Source organism: Vigna angularis, chromosome 7, assembly GCF_016808095.1.
Source record: "Vigna angularis cultivar LongXiaoDou No.4 chromosome 7, ASM1680809v1, whole genome shotgun sequence".
In the NCBI taxonomy this organism is placed as follows: Eukaryota; Viridiplantae; Streptophyta; class Magnoliopsida; order Fabales; family Fabaceae; genus Vigna; species Vigna angularis.
The window spans coordinates 26,197,709-26,220,851 of NC_068976.1; the positions used below are offsets into that span (position 1 = coordinate 26,197,709).

At 29.5% G+C, this 23,143-nt stretch overlaps 3 protein-coding genes and 1 long non-coding RNA gene across 4 annotated transcripts; 1 reads left to right on the forward strand and 3 right to left on the reverse strand.

Moving 5' to 3' along the window:
• Positions 1–103: 103 nt before the first annotated feature.
• On the reverse strand, positions 104–915 carry LOC108337803 (uncharacterized). Its single transcript, XM_017574403.2, has one exon. It carries the CDS (start codon positions 753–755, stop codon positions 339–341), a length of 417 nt encoding a protein of 138 aa, XP_017429892.1. The 5' UTR covers positions 756–915; the 3' UTR covers positions 104–338.
• Positions 916–6,785: 5,870 nt separating this feature from the next.
• On the reverse strand, positions 6,786–15,383 carry LOC128197695 (uncharacterized). The gene is made up of 2 exons (XR_008250330.1): positions 15,217–15,383; positions 6,786–6,949 (listed from the first exon to the last, which is right to left on the reverse strand). It is a non-coding gene; the product is annotated as an uncharacterized LOC128197695 (long non-coding RNA).
• Positions 15,384–17,165: 1,782 nt separating this feature from the next.
• On the forward strand, positions 17,166–17,651 carry LOC108336603 (leucine-rich repeat extensin-like protein 5). The gene has a single exon (XM_017573074.1). It carries the CDS (start codon positions 17,166–17,168, stop codon positions 17,649–17,651), a length of 486 nt encoding a protein of 161 aa, XP_017428563.1.
• Positions 17,652–17,962: 311 nt separating this feature from the next.
• On the reverse strand, positions 17,963–19,249 carry LOC108336604 (probable aquaporin NIP-type). The gene is made up of 4 exons (XM_017573075.1): positions 19,154–19,249; positions 18,789–19,010; positions 18,428–18,625; positions 17,963–18,180 (listed from the first exon to the last, which is right to left on the reverse strand). Exons 1-4 carry the CDS (start codon positions 19,247–19,249, stop codon positions 18,049–18,051), a joined length of 648 nt encoding a protein of 215 aa, XP_017428564.1. The 3' UTR covers positions 17,963–18,048.
• Between the last annotated feature and the right edge of the window lie 3,894 nt (positions 19,250–23,143).

Below are 23,143 nucleotides of genomic sequence, written 5' to 3' on the forward strand. Positions count from 1 at the left end.
ACCGTTTTTTTTCTGTTCAAACGAAGTTAGAAAACTATATCTCTAACATATCTTGCGTAAATCCTAAAAATACTGAACAAAATTAAAACAATAACAAGACCAGAAGAAAAAACTAATCCCATCATATGAAAAAGTTTATAAACTCTAATCCCATCACAAAAGTTTCTAACCTGCGAAGCCACACCAGTTCTTACAAAAAACAAAAAAATTGCTAACTCTTTTTCCATCTTACAGCAGAGCAAACTCTACACACTGTGGAAAACCTGAAGAGTGACTTAGGAAGTTCTAATTGAAGCCACACAAACACAATTCCTGAGCACAACAAAAAAGAGGAAGCATTAATTCTTGCCTTGAAAATCATTCTCAAACTTGCCAGAAAAGTTCAAAGGACGACACTTTTCTCCCATCAAGATGTTCTTCCTCCAAAGGGCTTCTTCATCATGGTCACTACTGCAATCTCCTTGAGGTTCTCCCTCTGCCTGAACCTTCCTCCACGACAGCATCTTCACCATGGAGAGTGCCCTGTTTCCGAGGTTGCTGTTGAGCTTGGAAACGAGGTTTTGGTCCTTGGAATTGGACCTTTTTGTTGTTGCTTTCTGAGCTTCCATGCGGAGCTTCTTGAGTTTCTCAGAACCGCAGAGAAAAGTTACGACAGAGAATACAGACATGAGTGAAAGAAGAAGAAAGAAAAGGGTGAAGGGTAGGGAGGAGAAGAGAGGAATGTGCGAGGAAGAGGTGAGAAGAAACCTTGCCATGTGTAAGAAATTAACTAACTTACTTAGAAGAGAAGGGTTGGATGGTGCTGCAATAAAAAGAGACAGCGCAAAACGTTGGTGTCTGTACCACTGTTCTGCTTCTTTGCCTTAAGAGTATGTCTCACGTTCTACAGATTTTCACACCTTAAGGTTTTACCTTCAAGTCCTCCACTCTCTCAGATACATATACAACGACAACACGAAATTTTTACCTTCATTTAATATTATCCTTTATTATTTTTTAAAAAATATAAAAATTATTTTTTATTACTATTTTATTCTTATACTATAGAAAAAATGTCATTCTACCGTTACTTTAAAACAAATAAATTTAATTAAAAGTTATGAAAATATTGTGTTTATATTTGTTTTTTAATCAGTTTTTATTTTTTAATATCGTTTCAAAATACATCTGTTTGAATTTAGTTTCGGTGTTAAGACGTAACATTTTTTAAGTAAAAAATAATCCAATTTTTTATATCTAACGTACTCATAATTTAGTACATGACATTTTCAAATGTTACTCTCAATTTAATAAAAGAGATAGCATTAAATTTTTTTAAAAAGATAAAAACTCAATTGAGTTTTTTTTTTTTAAATTAAAAACTCAATTAAGAAAATAATATAAAAACTAGAATGAATTATAAATTCAAATATAAAGAACAAATTATTATAAATTCCAACAACAACAAAATTTAAGCCGCATAAGAAAATTAATTCAAAATATTTTTTTTTAAATACATTGTAAATTTTACATAGCTCTTTTTGTTTTCGTGAGTATAACAATACTATTTAGTATACCGTAATACAAGTCTACAAGACTATCTAACAAAAAACGACTCAAATACTCTATAAAAAAAGTACTATAACAATAACATAAATACATAAATAACATGTTTTCTTCGCAGTAAAATTCATGTATTCAATTATACATTGATTTTGATATGCTCACGCATATTTAGTCAATCATATACTTGAGTGTATTTTTTTAACGGTATTTTATATCTTCATGAACGTCTTACCTAAACTTTGATAATGTAAGCAAATTTATTCGTAATGTATGATAATATAATTAGGCTCAAAAGCTTTAAATATTTTATAAATTTAAATATTTTCACAACTACAAGTTTCTTAAATAATCTTTGATGTATTGATACGTGGATCATAGTCATAACATGTTTGTCTAATGTTCATAACTACAAGTTCCTTACCTCCGATGATACATCTTTAGAAAACATTTTGGAAATGTCAATTTTTTTTATAAGGGTACAAATATTTTGAGATGTCAAATATATTTAAAATATACTAAAATTAAAAAAAATCTATAAATTTTTTATACATATAGACAAAAATTTGGCGAACCAATAAGACTCTCCTCATATCTCACAATATTTTTCTATCTTAACCAATTCCATCAAATATTTCTTTGTTACTTTTATCATGACACCACCTCAACATACAATTCCTTATCGTTCATGGAGTCTTAGCATCCCACACCGTCTTCTCAAAGGTTTTAATAATGAAAATGAGATGGAGGAAGATAAAGATAATGACATTGAGAATGACGATAATGTATAAGCATAAAAAAAAAATTATCTAATTCCAATATTGTTATATACTCTTACCCAACTCAATTTTAAAAAAGAAAAATAAAGTTAGTGGTTGAAATATAGTTTTATTTCGTAATAAAAAAGAAGAAGATAATATATGATTATTATTGTTAAAGAGAAAAGATGAAAGTTGCTTAATGAGGTAGGCGAAGAGTGGAAGTAGAAGTGGATATGGAAAATGGACATTTCTTGTGGAAAGGGTTTACTTGACTTAGACTGCTAGACTTCGGTCTTCCCTTTTGTCACTATTACCTTTCCATTTCTCAAACTCTGTAATATTAACTCCAATTTATATCATTTTCATTTTTTTAATCAGCATTTAAAAATTATTTACTTATTTCACAATCTTTTTAATTTATGTTTTTAATAGTCTCAAGTCTCATCATTTAAGAGTTAAAATTTAAAAGAATTTAAATACTTTTCTATTATATTTTTTAAAAATAAAATTGTGCAAAACTTCAATATCTGTATTAATATTATTCGACGGACATAAAATTGAAAAAACTCTTATAATTACTTAATGTTAGTTTAATTGAGAAGAAAGATGAAATTTTAAAATAGTGAAAGTAGATGGTAGAAGAAGTTAATTTTTTGTAATGATTGTTGGTTAGGAGAATTTTTGCAGCAATTTTGTATTGGTATGTAACCACCATGGTTGATTAATGGCAAAGGTTCGTGTTGGTGAATTTAGGTACAGAGCTGCTCATTTTCCCTTTATGGACTTCAAGACAAGGAGATGGTGTTGGTGCCAACTAAGTTTTTCTTGTCAGTGTTTGATGAATGCAAACGTTAATTGGACAATTTTTCATTACCAGGATTCTCAACTTCATTATCTTATTCTGCTTTTTAAATTATATATTTATTTCTATTCCTATTTTTATATTTAATAGGTATTCTATTTTTTGTCTCATTTTTAGGAGAGTAAAGGTACATTTTTACGTTTTTTTCATTATTTTAAATATTAGTTAATTATGCTTTTACAAAAAAATAAAAATCATATTATCATAATATTAATCAGTTATATATTTATTTCCGATGTCAAGTTTAACTATTTCCATTTACTAAAATAAAATACTATTTTTTAAAGTTATTTCACTCAAATAAAACTCGAGATTTTTAACTAGTAATTTTTTTAATTATTTCTGTTAAAATATGTTATTTGACTCAATTTCATCCAACATATTATGAATAAAGACAATTTGATTCACTTATTCACTATTAAAAAAATTTGAATTTAGTTTGATTTATCACGAATCAGTAGATTAAAGAAGTTCACTTACTCACTCACTTAATTTTAGTTTTCTTTTGTAAATAAAAAAAACATTTTTTCAAATATAAATAAATTTTAATATAAAACGATGTTAAATCTCATATATAATTTAAAATTAAAAAAAATTAAAATAATCTTAAACTCTAAATATAATTTAAAAACAAATATAAAAAGAAAAATTAAGTAAGTTAATCCGTTAAATGAGTCAAATCTTTAATAAATCGAATTTAAAATTGATCTATATGAAAATTTTAATTTGATCCGAATCCATGACTATTGACTAACTCATTTCAATCCATTTTAACAACTTGTAATTATTTCAGTTTGAGAAGAAAAACATAAATAATGGCTGTTACGATAATTTATAGTTAATCAATTTCGCCATTTATTTGTCACACTCAATGAGTACTAGTGGATGAGAACCATTGCTTTATCTGCTCCATCAATGGCTTTAATTAAATAAAGCTAAGCAAAATAATAAAATACATTTTTTTTATTGTGTTGGTGAAAGATTTTGGAGTTGATCCATATGTTGTTTAATTTTTGTCTGGTCTCTCTCTCTATATATATATAAATTTGTTCTGGAAAGGCTGAAGTTTACTTACCTTTTGTTATATATGTGATATTTTACTTTTAATAAATTTATGTTTATCACAAGTTTTATATATGTTTAATAGTCATTTGATAAAAATTAAATTTTTATACATACATAACTACTTTTCATCCAATCGAATTAATGAAATGTTCAAGGTTTTAAATGGAATATTTACTTTAAAAGGTTAGTTTTAAGCCATTAAAAAAAGTTATGGCCATCAATATATGGTGGTCCTTATAAAAAATATTGTTTTCTCTTATATGGTTCCATCCCAACAACTTCTATAACTCATGAATAATAAGGAAGATAATACTTTTTTGCATGAATAATGGATTGATTTATTTAAACCATCATTTTATTGAACAAAAATATCTTAATATTTTTCTTCTAATGTATATAGTTTCATTAAGTAATTAAGAACCATTGAGTAGGTGATATTATATTGATTTTCTATTAAATTATTTTATTTTATTTTAAAACATATCCTGAATTTTAGAAAAAATAATGAGTTTAAAAAAATATTTTCCTCATATATCACTGACTTAAAATAAATAAATACAATGATGTTAGAAAACTAATTAGGTAACAAATAATATAAAATATATATTTAAAAAATTAATTATAAACTAAATATATATTTAAATATATGAGAATTGTTGGTGAAACTTTTAATATCTTTTGGAAAACATTTTAAAAAAATTGTAAGAATTTTAAAAGGTTATTTTTAAGTCCTTCAACCTAGTTGGTGTGTGGCTTTTATTCTTGGGTCTACGAAAGCACAATACATCCAGTGGGCCATGCGATCCACTAACACTTACTGAATCAATTTTCTGTAAGATTTTCCAACCAATCATTGCTTATATTAAATAGTTTTCTTTTATAGATTTTTCTATTAACTCTTTATTTGTAAATAGATGTCAAGATGGACCACTCGGCTCGACCCGATCTCGTCAATCACGGATTGGTCACTTAGTGAGCCAATCCAATCTGGCTCATTTAGCGAGTCAGAAAAATTCGAACTCGGTTCGACCCACCACGGGTTGGTGGATAAACGGGTTGGCTCACTGGCTCACTTAATTACAATTTTTTTAAATAAAAAAAATTATAAATTTTCTATAATACAAATCTAAACAAATTTCATTCCCAAATTTCATTTCCAACATGGGTGTTTAATTAATTTTGAAAATAAGGAACTTAAATAATTTTTTCAAACAAAAACAAAATAATAAATATTTTTTTATAAAATTAAAATTAAATTTTAATAAAATAAAATTAGGTAGGGTTGGTGGGCCAACCCGGACCACCACAGATTCAACCCACATAAAAAGAATATAATTTTTCCTAACCCAACCCGGTTCAAATCCGTGGTGGACCGGATTAACTCGCAGATTTTAACAGCTCTATTTGTATTCCTTTTGTTTAATACGCGTACGAAAATTGGATTACTTCTCATGAACTGTACAAGTATTAAAAGCTTAAATAGCATACATAATTACTGAGTTATAGATTGAGAATAAGCAAAATGATTACAAAATTAAGGATGAAAGTAGAGTGAAAATGTATTTTATTACTTCATCAAGGAAAAATTCATATTTATTTTTTGTTTTATCTTATTTATATCGGATAGCATAAATACTTGTTCTCATATCCATTTTCTCACTAAACAAAAATTAAATAAGAATAAAATAATTATATAAAATATTATATAATTACTTAAAAAATAAAATTTTATAATAATCAAAATATCCATTAATTTTGAAAATGTTAATAAAAAAATATTGATAAAATTAAAAGATGTTTGTTTTAAATTATAAAATGAAAACAAATATTCAAGTATAAATATATTTCATATGTTTCTTAATTTTCTTTCTCTAATATATCTTTTTATACACTAATAAATATTTTAATACACTATTTAAATAAAATCACACAAAAAAATGTGATATTAATAATAATTTGAATTTATATAATTATTGTGGTAAAACTACATGTAAGAATTTAGAAAATAACAATAATTATATAAAAAAATTAAAATAATATTCTACATAATAAAAAGTAAATATAAATATTTAAGAGAAATAAAAATAATTGTATGTGAGTTCTAAAAGTAATTTGATACACTATAAAAATGAAATTATATGAAAAAAATGTATAATTGGACAAAATAAAATAGAAAATACTTTGAATATACGAAAAAATTCTCTAAATATCAAACAAATTAACTAAATAAGAAATCATTAAAATTATTTAAGCAAAATAAAAAGTTTTACAAATAAAACAAAAATTAAAAATAAAAACAATTTTTAAATTACCTAGTAAATAAGGATTTATCATAGTAACTATTTGTTAAAAGATTGAAGTAAAGTATGTAACATCCTATTTTAATAGTATAAAACTATCAAGATCAAACGTTACATAGATGCTTATAAGAACAACTAGGTAAAACAAACATGTAACGCTCTCTGTTTAGAGGGTTACAATTTTATTTATTTTTAAATATTCACTTACATTTAAAGACACAATATTTATTTTTATTTCGCAATAAAACATCATAGTTGTCAAGAGTAATAATTAAAATACAGATCGAATCTTAAAAGGCTATTTAGAATTACAAACCAAAACATTTCACAACTTAAAATTACATATTTGAAAAAATCCCATAGAGTTTTTCCTAATGCATCCTCACTCTAAACTTCTCCAGCATCACCTGAAACATCATCTACTCCAGTATAACGACATGAGTTATACGATCATCATAGTCATACAAGTAGGGTGAGCTAACCAAATACAGAGAAGAAATAAGCTACAATAAATTTACTTACACAATTCAATCATTCATTAGTAACATTAACTCCCAACCAGGTTGTATTACCTTTAACGAAAACAACATGAGACTATAAGTGTAATTAGTTAGTCTATTATGAAAATTAAATTCTTAAATGAATTGAATTTCATTTTATTCTCTGATAATGTATCAGGTAATACTAGATAATCAAAATAAATGAACATGAGTCTCCCTTCGTTTTCCATCCCTCACACATAAATATTAGATCTATCGATTTTTGTCCTTCATACGCAGCTACTGGACACTGATCCTTCACACGCAGCTATTGGACCTATCTCGGTTCTATCCTACTCATACATTTGATAAACATATATCAAAACTAGTCCCTCATATGGACCACAGATAAGAGTCGTCCTCCACACGCAGCTTCAGACATATATCTCATGTTCTTCAAGGTCTTATGAGTAAAAACATTGGTGAGTAACATCCGTTCACTAAGCACCATACTCAGCACGCGTCAGAAACCTACGACAAGATATCTATATTCCCTCGAAAAAGGAAAATGACAGGACTCGAATCCACCTATCGCCTTACACAGGCAAAAGGAATATATCCTTTTAACTACCGAGATAAAACATAAATCTTCCTAATTATACATGATAAAACTAGAGAATCATCAAACACTATTCTATCGAATCCCAACAGGACCCTCAACATCAACGTATACACTAATAATATACCACTATAAATGGTCACCGGAGAAGAATGAGATGTTTGACAAATCAAACTCACCATAAACGCCAGTACATATGACTAGTCATAACTTACTGGATTAGACTAGGGTTGCTCTATGATCAGGGATGTACCAACTCCGGTTTTTAAGATTCCTCTATTCTACCATAAAAAAAAAGCTTAATATAAACGTTCTAGGGAACCAATAAGTTGAATTTGGGAAAGTCGGTTAGACATCTTCTTATCCTTCCAGAAAGACGCAAGAGAAAAAGAAGAAGAAAAAAAAAATATAAACGTTATGGGAAACCAAGAAGTTGAATTTGGCACAGTTAGACATCTTCTTATCCTTCTAGAAAGATGAAAAAGAAAAAGAAAAACAATAAACGTTCTAGGGAACCAAGAAGTTGAATCTGGCATAGCCGGTTAGACATCTTCTTATCCTTTCAGAAAGATGTAACATAAGCAGAATATCATTCTAAATCCATAAAGAGAATCAAAATTCTAAACATATTCAAGATTTCAGATCATACAAAAATAAAAGACTTAAGCTTAGCTCCCATTACTTCTTTTCCAGAATTTTTCTCCTACTCAGAAATTGTTTTCCCGAAAATCTTCCAGAATCTCTACTCTCTTTACAACCAAAACTTTCTTCCTAACTCTTTCTTCTCTCTTTTCTAAAATTTCTCTTTCCTTATTTCTCCTTCTTGGAACAAAATTTCCCTTCCCACCCTTGGCTATTAATAGCCATGTTTTTTACTATTCAAAAGTAATATTTTAATGCACAAATTGATAAAATCTGATCCCCCATGACTCAATGCAACGTGGAACACTTATCCCTTCTACTATTCATTTTTTTTTACAAAATCTTCTAAAATATGTTCTCAAAATTTTGAACCCCTCATTCTAAAAAGTCTATAATTCTCTATCATCAAATTTTAATTTTTCTTACTATTTTTGTTTATGTGGAAAAATATACTATTATATCAAGTTCCTTTCTATGCATTGAACCACTACAAAATTTTCTCCAAATATTCATACCATGTTCATATGCATAATTTCATATCCAAATAATAAAATACATTCACACAAAAATCATACAATTGAATATATTACAAAATAATTTAATAGTACATAATCTGTTTGATAAGAATTTGGTTAAGAACTCATTGAGTAGACTTCCAGAAAAGAGAGGTGTGTCACAACAGACAACTTAAGTACCAAGTCTTTCCTAGCCAAAGTGTTACTCAACTAATTTTTTAACCAACTTCTTATTTACAGATTCAAAGTAACAACATAGTTTTTTTTATTAATAATATTAACACATAAATTCAAATATGTATAGTTATACAACAAGCACATATGTTTTTCATTAACGGTATTCACATAGAATTTTACATTACTTGCGAAGCAACATAAAAATGGAAACATCTTATCGTATTTATTTTAGGTCTTACATTCTTCCCATCCATACAAATTTTTGTCCTCGAAAATTGTGGTTATCAGAAGAATAGATAAGGGTAGGTCTTCCTCATATCTTCTTCTAATTCCCAAGTCATCTCTTATGTGTTCTCATTCCACAACACTTTCACCGTGTGGACGCTCTTTCCTCTGAGTTATTTAGTTTGATGATCCAAAATTCGCACAAGTTTGACGTCTAAAGATAAATCTCCTTTGACTTGAATGTCATCCATATCAAGCACACGATCTGGTCTTGACACGTACTTTCTTAGTTGTGATACATGAAACACGTTGTGTAAATTCGCTAACTGTGGAGGCAACGCGATTTCATATGCTACTAGCCCAATTCTCTTGATGATTTCAAATGGTCCAAGAAACTTTGGAGACAACTTCTTCGATCTGATATCTTTTCCTATGCCTATCATCTAAGACATACAAAGGAACACATGGTCTCCTACTTCGAACTCAAGAGGTCTTCTTCTCTTATCTGCATAAAACTTTTGTCTGCTTTGAGTTACGTGCATTCTCTCTTGTATCAACTTAACTTTGTCTGTCGTTTGTTGTAACATCTTGGGACCTAATGCAACTGCTTCTCCATCTTGGTACTAACATAGAGGTGTCCTACATCTTCTCCCATACAAGGCTTCATATGGTGTCATCCCTATGCTGGAATGAAAACTGTTGTTGTAAGTGAATTCTACCAACTTCGCTCCAACTTCCCATATGATCCAAAACGCACATCCTCAACAAGGCTTTGAGAGATTGAATAGTCTTTTCGGATTGTCCATCCGTTTGAGGATGACATGCTGAACTCATCCTGAGCTTCGTACCCAAAGCCTCTTGTAATTTCTTCCAAAATCTTGACATAAATCTTGGATCACAATCAAAAATGATATTGGATGGTACACCATGCAATCTGACTACTTCTCTGATATAAAGTTCTGTCAGCTTATCCAAGGACGTCCTTTGATTGATTGACAAGAAGTGGGCACACTTCGTCAGTCTATCTACAATCACCCATATGAAGTCATGGCCCTTTGTTGATCTTGGTAGATGAGTCAAGAAATCCATCGAGATGCTATCCCATTTCCATCGAGGAATATATAATTGTTGTAACATCCCTCCTGGTTTCTGATGCTCAATCTTGGCCTTTTGACAAACCAAACATGATGATACAAATTTCGCCATATCTTTCTTCATTCCTCTCCACCAAAATGATTCCTTCAAATCCTTATACATCTTAGTCATACCTAGATGTATGCTAAGACGACTCTTATGGTCTTCTTCAAGAATCATTTTTTTAATTCCGTCTTTGCTAGAATGCATACTTTGTCCTTGAAACGAAGAAATGGAGTGGCTAAGAGGAAAAATAGACATATATTAGAGGTGACAAGATCACTTTTGATAGATGGTAATGTCCCATCTCATTTATGGGGTGAGGCTGTGAGCTCTGCCGTTTATTTAATTAATCGAACCCCTTCTAGTGTGCTTAACTTTCGAAGGCCTTTTGATGTGTTGTCTGATCATTGTATCCTTCCTCCCATAGTTTATTTACCACCTCATATTTTTGCATGTGTTATATATGTTCACTTACACCCACATGAACGTACAAAGCTTGAAGAACGAGCGATCAAATGTGTTTTTGTTGGGTATGGATCAACTCAAAAAGGTTATCGTGCTTACCATCCACCATCAAGGAAATTTTATATTTCTATGGATGTGACATTTAATGAGCATGGATTTTTTTTATGTTGATTCTCCACTTCAGGGAGACAATGAAAGTGAAGTGCATAATCATGATGTTGGTATGTTTGATTGTGAAGATAAATTATTGTGTGAGGATCATTATGCAGGAAGTGAGCCAATCCTAAATATGGACCCTTCTTTTCTGGATAATACAGTGTCTTCTGATCATAACCAATTGGCTCAATCTTCTCCACAGGTTCAACTTGACTCTTCAGAGGTACCTTCTGATCCTATCTCTGATAATACTAATTTAGATTAAATTGATCATGGAATTGATTCTTGTCTGCGTGAGACCACCAGCACACCAAACACTGAGTGTACTACTGTTCAATATATTCTTCCACCTCGTTCTAACCGTGGTCAACCTCTAGTTAAATATGAACCAGACCTCCAAGCCAAAGTTAAATATCCCATTAGTAAATATGTGTCATCTCACAGGTTATCTCAGTCATATGCATCATTTGTATCTCAATTATCTTCAATTTCTATTCCTAGTAATGTACAAGAAGCTTTGGCAGATCTTAGATGGACCGAAGCAATGGTTGAGGAGATGTCAGCTTTAGAAAAAAACAACACTTGGGATCTTGTGTCCTTACCAAGAGGGAAGAAAACTGTGGGCTGCAAATGGGTCTTTACAATTAAGCATAAAGTTGATGGAACTATCGAGAGGTATAAAGCACGACTTGTGGCTAAAGGTTACACTCAGTCTTATGGTGTAGATTACCAAGAGACGTTCGCACATGTAGCCAAGCTCAATACTTTTGTCGCTAGCTGCAAACTAAGATTGGCCTCTTCTACAATTTGATGTGAAAAATGTTTTCCTACACGGAGAAATTTCAGAAGAAATTTATATGAATTCTCCACCAGGCATGACTGATTCAATTGGAATGAAGGTTTGCAAATTAAAGAAGGCTCTATATGGATTAAAACAATCCCCAAGAGCATGGTTTGGAAGGTTTACCAAGTCTATGAAGGCTTTTGGCTATAGAGCAAGTAACTTTGATCACACCTTATTTTTTAAGAGAGGAAAAGGAAAAATTACAGCTTTGATTATATATGTAGATGACATGATTGTTACAGGAAATGACCAAGATAAGATTTCTAGTTTACAACAATACCTTGCATCTGAATTTGAGATGAAACAACTTAGAAACCTCAAATATTTTTTGGGTATTGAAGTAGCTAGATCAAAACATGGTATTTTTCTATGCAAAAAAAAAATATACTATTGATTTAAGAAAAATAACATTTAAAAAAGAAGACAACAATAAAAACCTAAAACCTATTTTTTGATTTTACAATTCTTTAATTTAAGAAAAACAATATTTACAAAATAAACACAACAATAAAGATTAAAATTATTTTAATTTTATGATTTTTATTCTTTTATTCAAGGAAAAAAAAACAATACTAAAAAGGAAAACTATTTTTTTGTAGTTTTATAATTTCACCCTCTTTTTTTTATACTTCTTCATTTCCTATGAGAAGAGTGATGCTCCCTCCACCACCCCATCTTCTCCCTACACCTCCCCAATTTTTTTAAATTCCAAATTTATCTTTTTTTACTTTTTACTTTTACCAATTTTACTTTTTATTGTTTAAAACTCTAATCTCAATCCCCTCTCACTTTCACTTTCTCTTTTACGCTCAGCAGCAAGCCCCCCCCCCCCCCCCCCCCCCCCCCCCCCCCCCCCCCCCCCACTGTCACCTTCTCTCTTCCACTTCCGTTAACACAACATTTTCTTCTTCTTTCTTTCTTCTCCCGACATAACTTATTATTTCTTTTTCAAATAATCTCAATAATCAACAATATGCACTTAATTAAACTATAAAATAAATATCCTCTTAGTTGAGTTTTCACTGGTTGTGTTTGCTAAAGTCTAAATTCCTCTCCCATATGGACCTCCATGTGATCTCTTAAAATGGGAAACACAACAATGCTGCTACTACCTAGTTTCTTGTAATCACTTACGTTAATACTATTATTATAATAGGTTTTGATTATACTAATTGTTGCACTACCTGAAAGCTCCTTATAATAAATGACTGCAACTACACGAGCATTGTTTCAATGTCTCTGGCTCTGATGATAGAAAGAAAGAAAGAAGAAACGAAAACGAAAAATGTTGTGTTAACGAAAGTGAAAATTAAGAAAAAAGAGATAAAGTGATAGTGGGGTGTGGGGGCTTGTTGTCAAGAGTGAAAGGGAAAGTGAAAGTGAGAGAGAATTGATATTAGGGTTTTAAAAAATAAAAAGTAAATTGATAAAAGTAAAAAAGATAAATTTGGAATTTAAAAAAAATTAGGGAGGTGGAGGGAGAAGATGGGGTGGTGGAGGGAGCATCACTCAAATGAGAAAGAGGCAATTCTCTCTCTTTTACGTTTTCTCTTCTTTCCTTGAAGGAAGAATGAGTTAATAACTCAAACCCTTTTATTGTTTAAAAAAAAACAAAAATTGGTCGAAGTCCAAACTTCATTCTCCACTATTATTTATTTTATTGATTTGTAGAAAAACAAATGGGACAACACCCAAACTCTTTTTGAGGGTTATTCCCTACACCACCCCACTTTGCTCCGTGCACCACCACATTTTTTTTAAATTTCAAAACTATCCTTTATATTTTAAAATATCTTACACCCCCACCTCTTTTCTTTAACGGATGTCAACATCCGTTGAAGAAAAAATTCTTCAACAGATGTGCCACATCTGTTAAGTTTATTTTTTTTTAATTTTTAGTTTTTTAATTTATTGTATTTTAAATTAATATATAAATATTATTTAATTTTTTTAAAATTATTACTTAATTATTTATAAATTAATTTTATTTTATTTAATAAAATAATTATTATTAATTTAATTTATGTATTATTATTTAAATAATAATTAAAATATTTTTTATAAATATATTAAAATGGTTAACGTGCGACATCCGTTAAATTTTCTTTTTTTAGTTTTTAATTTTTTAATTTTTTGTATTTTAAATTAATAAAATAATAATTATTAATTTTAATTTATTTATTATTATTTAAATAATAATTAAAACTTTTGTTATAAATTTATGTGTCACACTCGGACGTGGTGACATCCGTTGAATTAGTTTTTAGTTTTTTAATTTTTTATATTTTAAATTAATATATAAATATTATTTAATTTTTTTAAAATTATTATTTAATTATTTATAAATTAATTTTATTTTATTTAATAAAATAATTAATATTGATTTAATTTATATATTATTATTTAAATAATAAATAAAATATTTTGTAAAAAATCTATTAAACAGATATTTATATTTGTTGAAGGTGAAATGGAAACAATAAATTACAATAAAAAATATGTAAATAGACATCAATATCGTTAACATTCGTCGAAGGTAAAAGAGATTCTTTTTATAGAAGGACAAATTAGTTGAAGGTAAAATGATTATTGAGATTCGTTTTTATAGAAGGACAAATTAGATACGGTGGAAGTAACAGGTTAGTCAGTGGTAATGGTCAATGGTGGTGGAACGAGCAATTTTTCAGAGTTTCAAAAACAGCCAAAGGCCCAACCCCTCTTTTAGGGGTTTCTTCCTTGAGAGAAACAAAGGGAGCGACCTCCCTTCTTCCCAGATTTGGCAGCCACGGCGCGGGGAAGCTCTTTCCTCCACGGCAGCTGCAGTGGTGCGGTGTGGCTCGCGATGAGGAAGTGATAGGCGGATGTTGAAGAAGATGAGGGAGGCGCGAGGAAAATGGCAGCTCTAGAGCGGCGGCGGCGTCCGATTAAAGGGCGAGAGAGTAGCGGTGGCGATGATGACGGCGGAGAGGCACATCAAGGTGGCTGACGGCGGCTTGAAAAAGGCGATGGAGATTCACTATTTACAGGTGCGCCGTTCTCGTGGAATGACATTCATGTGGCTCGCGGCGGTTTCCGGTGGAAGACGGCGATTTAGGAAGGTTTGTGGTCTAAGGTTATGGGTTGAGTCAGAAGATGTTTTGATTGTTTGATCTGTCTTGGTTGTCTTGTGGGGAGGAATTATGATTAGATGTTATGATGAATGGAATAGAAGGGTACAATGGTGGTAGAGTAACAAAAACGGGGTCATACAAAGGTAGTGTGAATTGATGAGTGATGAAGAGTTGTAATATACTATAATAACATCATCATCTAAATAGAAATATACTATAATAACAATTAAAATGAATATAGTCTCAATTTAAGCAAAGTTGATCTCATACAGGTTCATGGCACATACAAAAAATGATTTCATGCAAGCATATCTTACCTCTGTTCCCAAATCCTTCTCTTCTTGAATCTTCTTTCCAATGACTTCCTCTCCTTCTCCTCCTCTCCAGTAGCCTCTTCTCTCAAATTCTTATCTCTTCCCCCGTTTGGATGTATGTCATTTTTTTTTGTCCAGAGATCTCTTGAATCTATGTCATTATGATGTTGTTGACCAAAATATGATGTTGTTTTTACAGTTATTGTTTTTATTACTTTTTAGGTTTAACAGTAGAACAAATGTATTAAACCTATTTTTTAACAACTTAATGATGTATTAAACCTATTTAAAATTACCACAAATTATTTAATTTTTTTAACAGTTTCAAAATTTAAATTATTCATTATTTTTCAATAATAGTATAAAATAAGTAATTAAATTATTTATTTTACTTAAAATTATTTTAAAAAATGGTGAAAATAGCATTAATAATTATATTTTCATTTAATCTATGACAATTCTTTTAGGTAACATAACAATACAAAGCAACGATAACATCTACATTAATCAAAAGTCAAAATGATGAAAACAACAAAGTCAAATAAATATTACAATGGAAAAATAATCATTTTCTTACTAAAAAAACAAAATTAAATATGACAAACTTTTACATATTTTACATGTTTCACGGTAGTGTGATTTAAGGTCATCAATTCAAGTATGGATAATGATATTTTAACAATATTTTTTTAACATCGTTTATGTATCATTATATGATTAACTAAAATTACTTTACAATAAAAAATAATAATCATAAACATTAACATAGATCAATCACATAATGACACGTAGATAATATTAAAATATGACACGTAAATAATGTTAAAATATCAAAAAAATATTATCAAAGTATTATTATCCTTTAAATAAATACATATTAGTCAAATTCTCAAGTATACAAAGTAAACACAATAGTAAGAATTAAAATTTTAAGATAGGTTGAAATTAATTTTGATACTTTGTTAATTAATATTTTTATCTTAAAAAACAAATACCTATACATTAATTTAATCATTTTTTTTTAAATATCACTATTTAGAACCTTAATTTAAACACAAACTTCTTTTTTATTTTCATATTTCGAAGGCACCTTTCTTGTCTATATTCGATAAAAGAATTGAGTAAGGCTATCTTTATATTAAAAATTATATAAAAGAATCATTTTTAAAAAAAAAAAAACTTCTTTCCTGTTCATACCTTGAACAGGTCACAAATAACTTGGGAGGCTATAGAAAAGGCAATTGTTCTGCCTCCTTCCAGTACATCTGATTCCTTTCTTAATTTCTCATCCCAAAACTATCTTTTCCTACAATGCCTTTCCCTTCTAATTAAAAAAAGTAAAACTTGGATCTTACACAATTAAATAGAAACTCGTTTACCATTACCAAAATGTGATTATGTTTGTGTACGAAATAACAGTATGACAGATAAATCAGTCTCTTAAGTATTAGTCATTAACTGTCATCTTTTAATGCAGATACATGGTTGATTTGAGTTTATAACTACTAAATATGAGAAAAGTAAAACTAGAATAATGAGATACTAATGTGCTAAGTGCAAGCTACAAAAAATGAAGATGCCAATAATTAATTAGTCACGTATGGGAACGAATAATGCCAGCTTTACACTTTATTCAAAGCGAACTACCCATTCTCTGCTATATTTTACTGATGCAATAACCTAAGTATATGTTTACTTCCTGACGTGAATTGCAATAGCAATGGTAATTCATGTCTCATTATCACCATATACTTCATGCAAAAGGTAAGAATATACTTACATGAAACTACACTTACACAATTTCTTTCACTTTCTTTTAAGATCATCCATGATCACACAATTATAGCCAACCAAACCCCATAAAGTTAAACTCATGCATCCTACTTCACATACAAGCTCTTATTTATATACCTTGCCTTAGAAGGAATCAAATTTCATGTACTGCTCACAAAATGGTGCCTTCAACAAAGAGTTTGAGTCCTCAAAAACTTGCAGCAGTGCTGCTTCTTTTATGTGTCACAATTTCATCTTCGGTTCATGCCATCACATATTCTACCAAGTTAGAGCAACCACAAGTTTCTCCTCAACCATACACTGAAATCAAGTGTGGATCATGCCCTTGTGGAAGTCCCTGCGACGAGGAACTTCTGTCACCTCCTCCTCCACCTCCTTCGCCGCCGCCACTATCATTACCAGAGATTTCCTCCCCACAAATTTGTGATGAATCACCACCGCCGCCACCACCGCCACCTCCGCGACTGCGACCACCACCATCACGACCTCCACCGACCCCACCGCCGCCGCCAAGATTCATATATGTAATCGCTCCACCGGGTGATGCATATGCATACTATTACTCTGCTGTTCAAAACAGAGTTGTGGGGTTGCTGGTTTTGGCTGGTCTGGGAGCACTATCCGTCACCGTGTTATTTGGTTGAACTTTGTCTATTTACTCTATTTATGTTATTTTAGGTGCATTATATTTTCATCTCCATTGCTTTTGTATTTTTAAATAAACTTGTTGGTGAGCTTAGTTCTTGTGTGTTGGTAATTGATTTTTTATGTGGTTTATAGTTCAGGAAAGATTCATCATGTTGGGTATGCTAATCAACTAATCAAAATTTCAATTTTTATAAATAAATAAAAAAATTATGAAAATATGTACGCATTGAAATTATGCATAACCTTGTCCTAATTCAAAGTCATAAATAAGAAATAAATTCAAACGTCAACCTGAAGAATCAAATTTCCATTGTATCCCATGAATCTGTTCAACCTGAAGAAGGCCCTTTGATTTCTTCTGAAGGAGAATTGTGTGTGGTGGATCTAAGAAAGTTATAAGCAAGTGCTCCAGCTATGGCTCCAATAATTGGACCAACGATGTATATCCACAACCCTTTGTAAACATGTATAATAAGCGAAGGACCAATACTTCTTGCAGGGTTCATGGAAGCTCCTGACACAGGCCTGCATCAAATTGCAAAACCAATTTCAATTTTCATAATAAACCACCAACACTTCTTAATCTAACAAAACTTGAATACAATTTATTAACTACTTTTTCTCTTGTTTATGAGTAGGAAATTAGTTTCATTCCCGTAATCTATGCAGGTTTTTATAAACACCTCTATCATGTAAAATATTTGTTAAAGACGTGTGTGTGTGTGTGTGTATATATATATATATATTATATAGTATGAAGGAGAGTGCAAACCGCTCTGTCGTCTGTAGTAACAGCAGATATAACAAACATCAAGAGAAAGGTGATGGTGATTTCAGCAGCTAAAGATTGGACATTGGATCCAACTGGTATCGTTCCAAAGAAAGATTTAGGAGTTACATCCAACATTAGGGCTAGTGTGCCACTTGCAAGTATAGACCCCAGTAACTGAGCAAAAATGTACAGTGGCACCTACATGCATGACCAAAAGTCATCAAAGCAACACGTTATAAAAATGGTGCAGAAACTAGTTAATGTGAATACCTGAACTGGAGTCTTAGTTCTCCCTAGAAAGAACTGTATCTAATTATTGTGTTTCCAAAAATTGAAAATGATGTTAACAGAAGAAAGTCACCTGTTTATATGAGAAGCGGCGGAAAATGGCTAAAGTGATGGTGACTGCAGGGTTGAAGTGTGCTCCAGAGATATGACCAACAGTGTAAAACATGACCATTACGATGAGTCCCCATGTCACACAAATGCCTGGAAATGTGACTGAGCCATAGATCTTATTCACTGCCACAGATCCACAACCAGCAAATACCACAAAATATGTGCCAATCACTTCTGCTATCACCTAGTCACAATCCAAAGAGAAGAAGAAAAACATCCTACCCTCATTTCAGTCTAATGATAATAGTATATATAGAACAGTTTTTCTCGTTTTGGTTGCGCAAGTGTTAATTCCTCTGAGACAACAGAAAACATCAGGTGACTGACCTTCTGTGCCAGGGTTGCAACATGGTTTGAACAACAGTGATGCAATCCAAAGGTTGTGGAAGGGCTAGGGGAAAAACCTTCTTCCATACTTGACATTGTATCTTCAGCTTTGGTGGTATTGCTGTTAATGTCTCAGATATCAGAAAACACCTTCTCACCTAGACAATGAATGTTTGTTACCCAGAAATTTACAGGTCATTCCGTGATTTTTTTACATACTATCAATTTTGTTAAGTCTTAAACAACCATTTAAATTCGTGCAAATTTGTGATGTTTGATAGCATAACTGCAAATTCTAGATAGATTCTGTTGCAAAGATATATAATAATCACTACATAGTTTGTTTCTGATACACTATTAAACGATGAAAATGATATTCTTATACATCTTAATTGAAATTTAATAGAGCCAAAAGTTTAGTGCTTGTTTGTTTTAGGATTACAAATTACAAAATCAATATTTAACAGTTTTTAACAAGTGCATCCTTCAATAAAATTATTTTATTTAGATATTTACTCTACTTTTATTTTAAGTCTAAAAGAAAAAGTCCTAATTGAGATAAAACAGGATGAAATATCTTAAAATGTAGTGCTGCTAACACTAGAGAAATAGTACTCTGTTCTTATTAATTATGGAAGCTTATTTTAGAGAAATAGTAAAAATAAGGAAATGTAAAGATTTTTATTATATTTTTAATGAAGGGTAATTTGGGAAGTTCAACTTTTATGAGAGTACTGTAAGAAAATCAGGGAGGTTCAGAAAAAAAAAAGCACCCAACGTAAAGCCGTACATCGCGATTATATGCCCAATTGTCTTGCTGCCAAAAAAATTCATATATCAAACAAATTTCAACACAAAAATCCAAAATAGAAAAAACTCACACTCGAATTTTACTATTTAAATTTAATATAGGTTTATATACTTTTTATTTTCAACTAATATATAAACTAATTTTAACTTATGGTTTTTTTATTTTTTTCTCAATTTTGTTAAACACAGTTTCTTCAAATATATCTTTAGTTTTCTTTCCTCGAAAATTTCATTGGATCATGCGTGCTAAGGGTTAAAAGAGTTTAGTTGTACCCGAAATATTTGAATTCGATTTGTTAAACATTTTATCAAGTTTTTTTAATTTAATAAATTAAATTAAATTTAAGTATTTAAATTATTCAACTTCAAACCTAACATTAAGGATAAGAAAATAATTACGTTAATTAAATTAACGATAATCAATTAGTGTGTCTGTTATTTGTGTGCTCATTATGAAAATATGCAAAGTTTAGTTAAAAGTGTTAAAATTAATTTTGATTTTTTTGAACTATGATTTTTTTTATTAGACTACAAGACTGTAATAACATTAATTTCTTAAAATTTTACATAAATGCCACATAAATATTTCTATTTATAGATTATTATAACATTAAAGCGATTATTAAATACTAAATTGATCATTTAAAAAAATTAAGAGATTAAATTTTCATGAAACCAAACAATCTAACTCGATCACTATTTTTCTTGAAAAAACCATTACTTTTTTTAGTTAGTCTCATTTAAAATAAAAGAGTCAAATTAAAGAAACTTGTTTTAATTGTAGTGTCACTTTTACATTTAAATTTTAAATAATGATTTTTTTTCTACTACGTGTTTTTTTTTTCAGTTTTATTAATTTGAAAATTGAATGGGAAAACAACAATCAAAATTAGACAGTAATTATTCTTTTAATCTATGTGAAAACTTTAAAAGTCAATCGATATGAAATGGAGGGAACATTTGAAAAATAAAAAATTAAATTCACGTAAAAAAACAGATGGTGACAGAATTAAATTATTTTATTTTCTCATAATCGCAAGTTGAGCTAAGTTCCAAGGATAATCCAAAATTACTAAAATTTGTAAATAAAATGTGAAATACGTGGAATCTTTGTGAAAGCAATGCAACATAAAGCAATTAATTACTCCCTGCCAAGTGGTATTATTCAATCGAAGCATGTTGATAAGTGCTTCTTGTCACCATCTTAGCCCAGGATGTATCAACATTTAATGATTTGAAATATTTTATTTAGTCTAACTTTTGATCTATTATGATGAATTAATTTAATTCAATGAGTTTAAATTTTTTTGAATTAGTCAAATTCATTACATATTAGTAAATTAAATAATTCACTAACTCATTTAATTACCATTTTTTCTTCAATTTTAAATTATCTTTTTTCTAATTAAAATATAAATAAAGTTAAATTTAAATAATGTTAATAATATAACTTAAAAATAACCAATTGGATGGATCGGTGAACTAATCCAATTAATTATATATTAATAATTTAATGAATTGATAAATCAACTTAACTTTCTACATATTTAATTCCGATGAATCCGATTCTTAATAGTCTAATTCAAAATTAACTCATATAAAAATTTTAACCTTTTCTAAACTCAACATCAATAACTGAGTTAAGTTATTGACAACCTAATTTTATTTATTTATTAATTCTTTTACTATAAATTGAATTTGCACTCAGTTAAATTATTTCTTTAGGAAAAATAAAAAAATTTATAAAATACAATATAGGTTTAAAACATGACATATTAAATTATTAGTGGTAAAACAACAAAAATAAACAAATAGGAATGATAAAATTTAAATTATATTATAGTAGAGAATAAATTTTATGCAAATATTAAGTTATTATAAGAAAACGTTGAGTCCTCTTGTTTGAAATAGTATTGCAAACATTTTTATACGTAGTCGAATGTAGAAGCCGATAGGATGAGTTCAATCCACCTATTTAGTGAATGAGTTACTCTAGGTTTAATTTTTTTTTTGAGTTCTGAAAATTTTAGTACTCACTTATTTTTTTAGTCCCTGTATATTGACTCATTTATTTTAAAAGTAAATAATTTTAATAAAAGTATATAAAAATTCTAATAACATAAAATAATCATTTTTACTAATTTTTAAACATAAAATAAAATTCTTAAACTTGATAGGTCTTAAGATCTTGTCCATTAACATTACAAATACTAAAATATTATTAGCACATGAAACAATTTTATCATATTACAATTATTTGTTCATTAAATAATATTGGAACCTTGACAAAATGTTCTAGTAAATTTAGACGATTTAATGATATTATCTATTATATATTAAAAATGTATATCATCTAAGAATTTTGATAAGATTTTATTGAACTAATACTGATATTTGAAAATACGAATGACTTCACACAAGGACACTTAAATCTTGTCTCATCATAACTAAAAGAAAAATTATATTGTTTAAATTGTATATAATCTTTTACTTCTTTCTTATCAATTATGTGTACTATTGAACCAATCTAGCTTTTATTTATATATATGGTCTCATACACAATGAACATTTAAATTTTTCCATCTACATGTAAATTTAACTTCTTGTTTTTAACATGTGACCTTGTTCATTAAAGAAGATTCACCTTTTTATAATTGATCAAATGTAAATTTTAATAAATTACAAAAACTTTAATACATTACAAAAATGTTTGAATTTAGCGACCAAAGTTGTGAAATTATATAAAAAACAAAATCTAAAAAAAAAAAATTGTAATTTCCTCTTGAACTGTCATTGACAGCGTCTCCTCCGCCTCCCACGCCAATTCCATGAATTCCAGCAGTTCCCGTCTCAGTGCCGGTTGTCGATATCATGGACAGAGCTTAGAAATCAGAAAAAAGATGAGGAGGTTGTCGGGAATGAACACTAGCATTATAAGCATTACCTAAAAAGGCCCCACGCTGAGTTGGGTGTCCTAATCATCTAAGGCTTTCATGCTCATAAGCGAAGAAAGCGATGGAGGCAATGACAACTTCAGGGCAACTACTCATTGATCGGGATACAAACTGTTCATGTAAACTCTTGCTGCACCTGGGACCACTTACTCTTTCTAAAGCACCACTGATTATTACTGGAGTTTTATTATCGGTGATAAATGTGAAATTAATTTCTCTACAGATT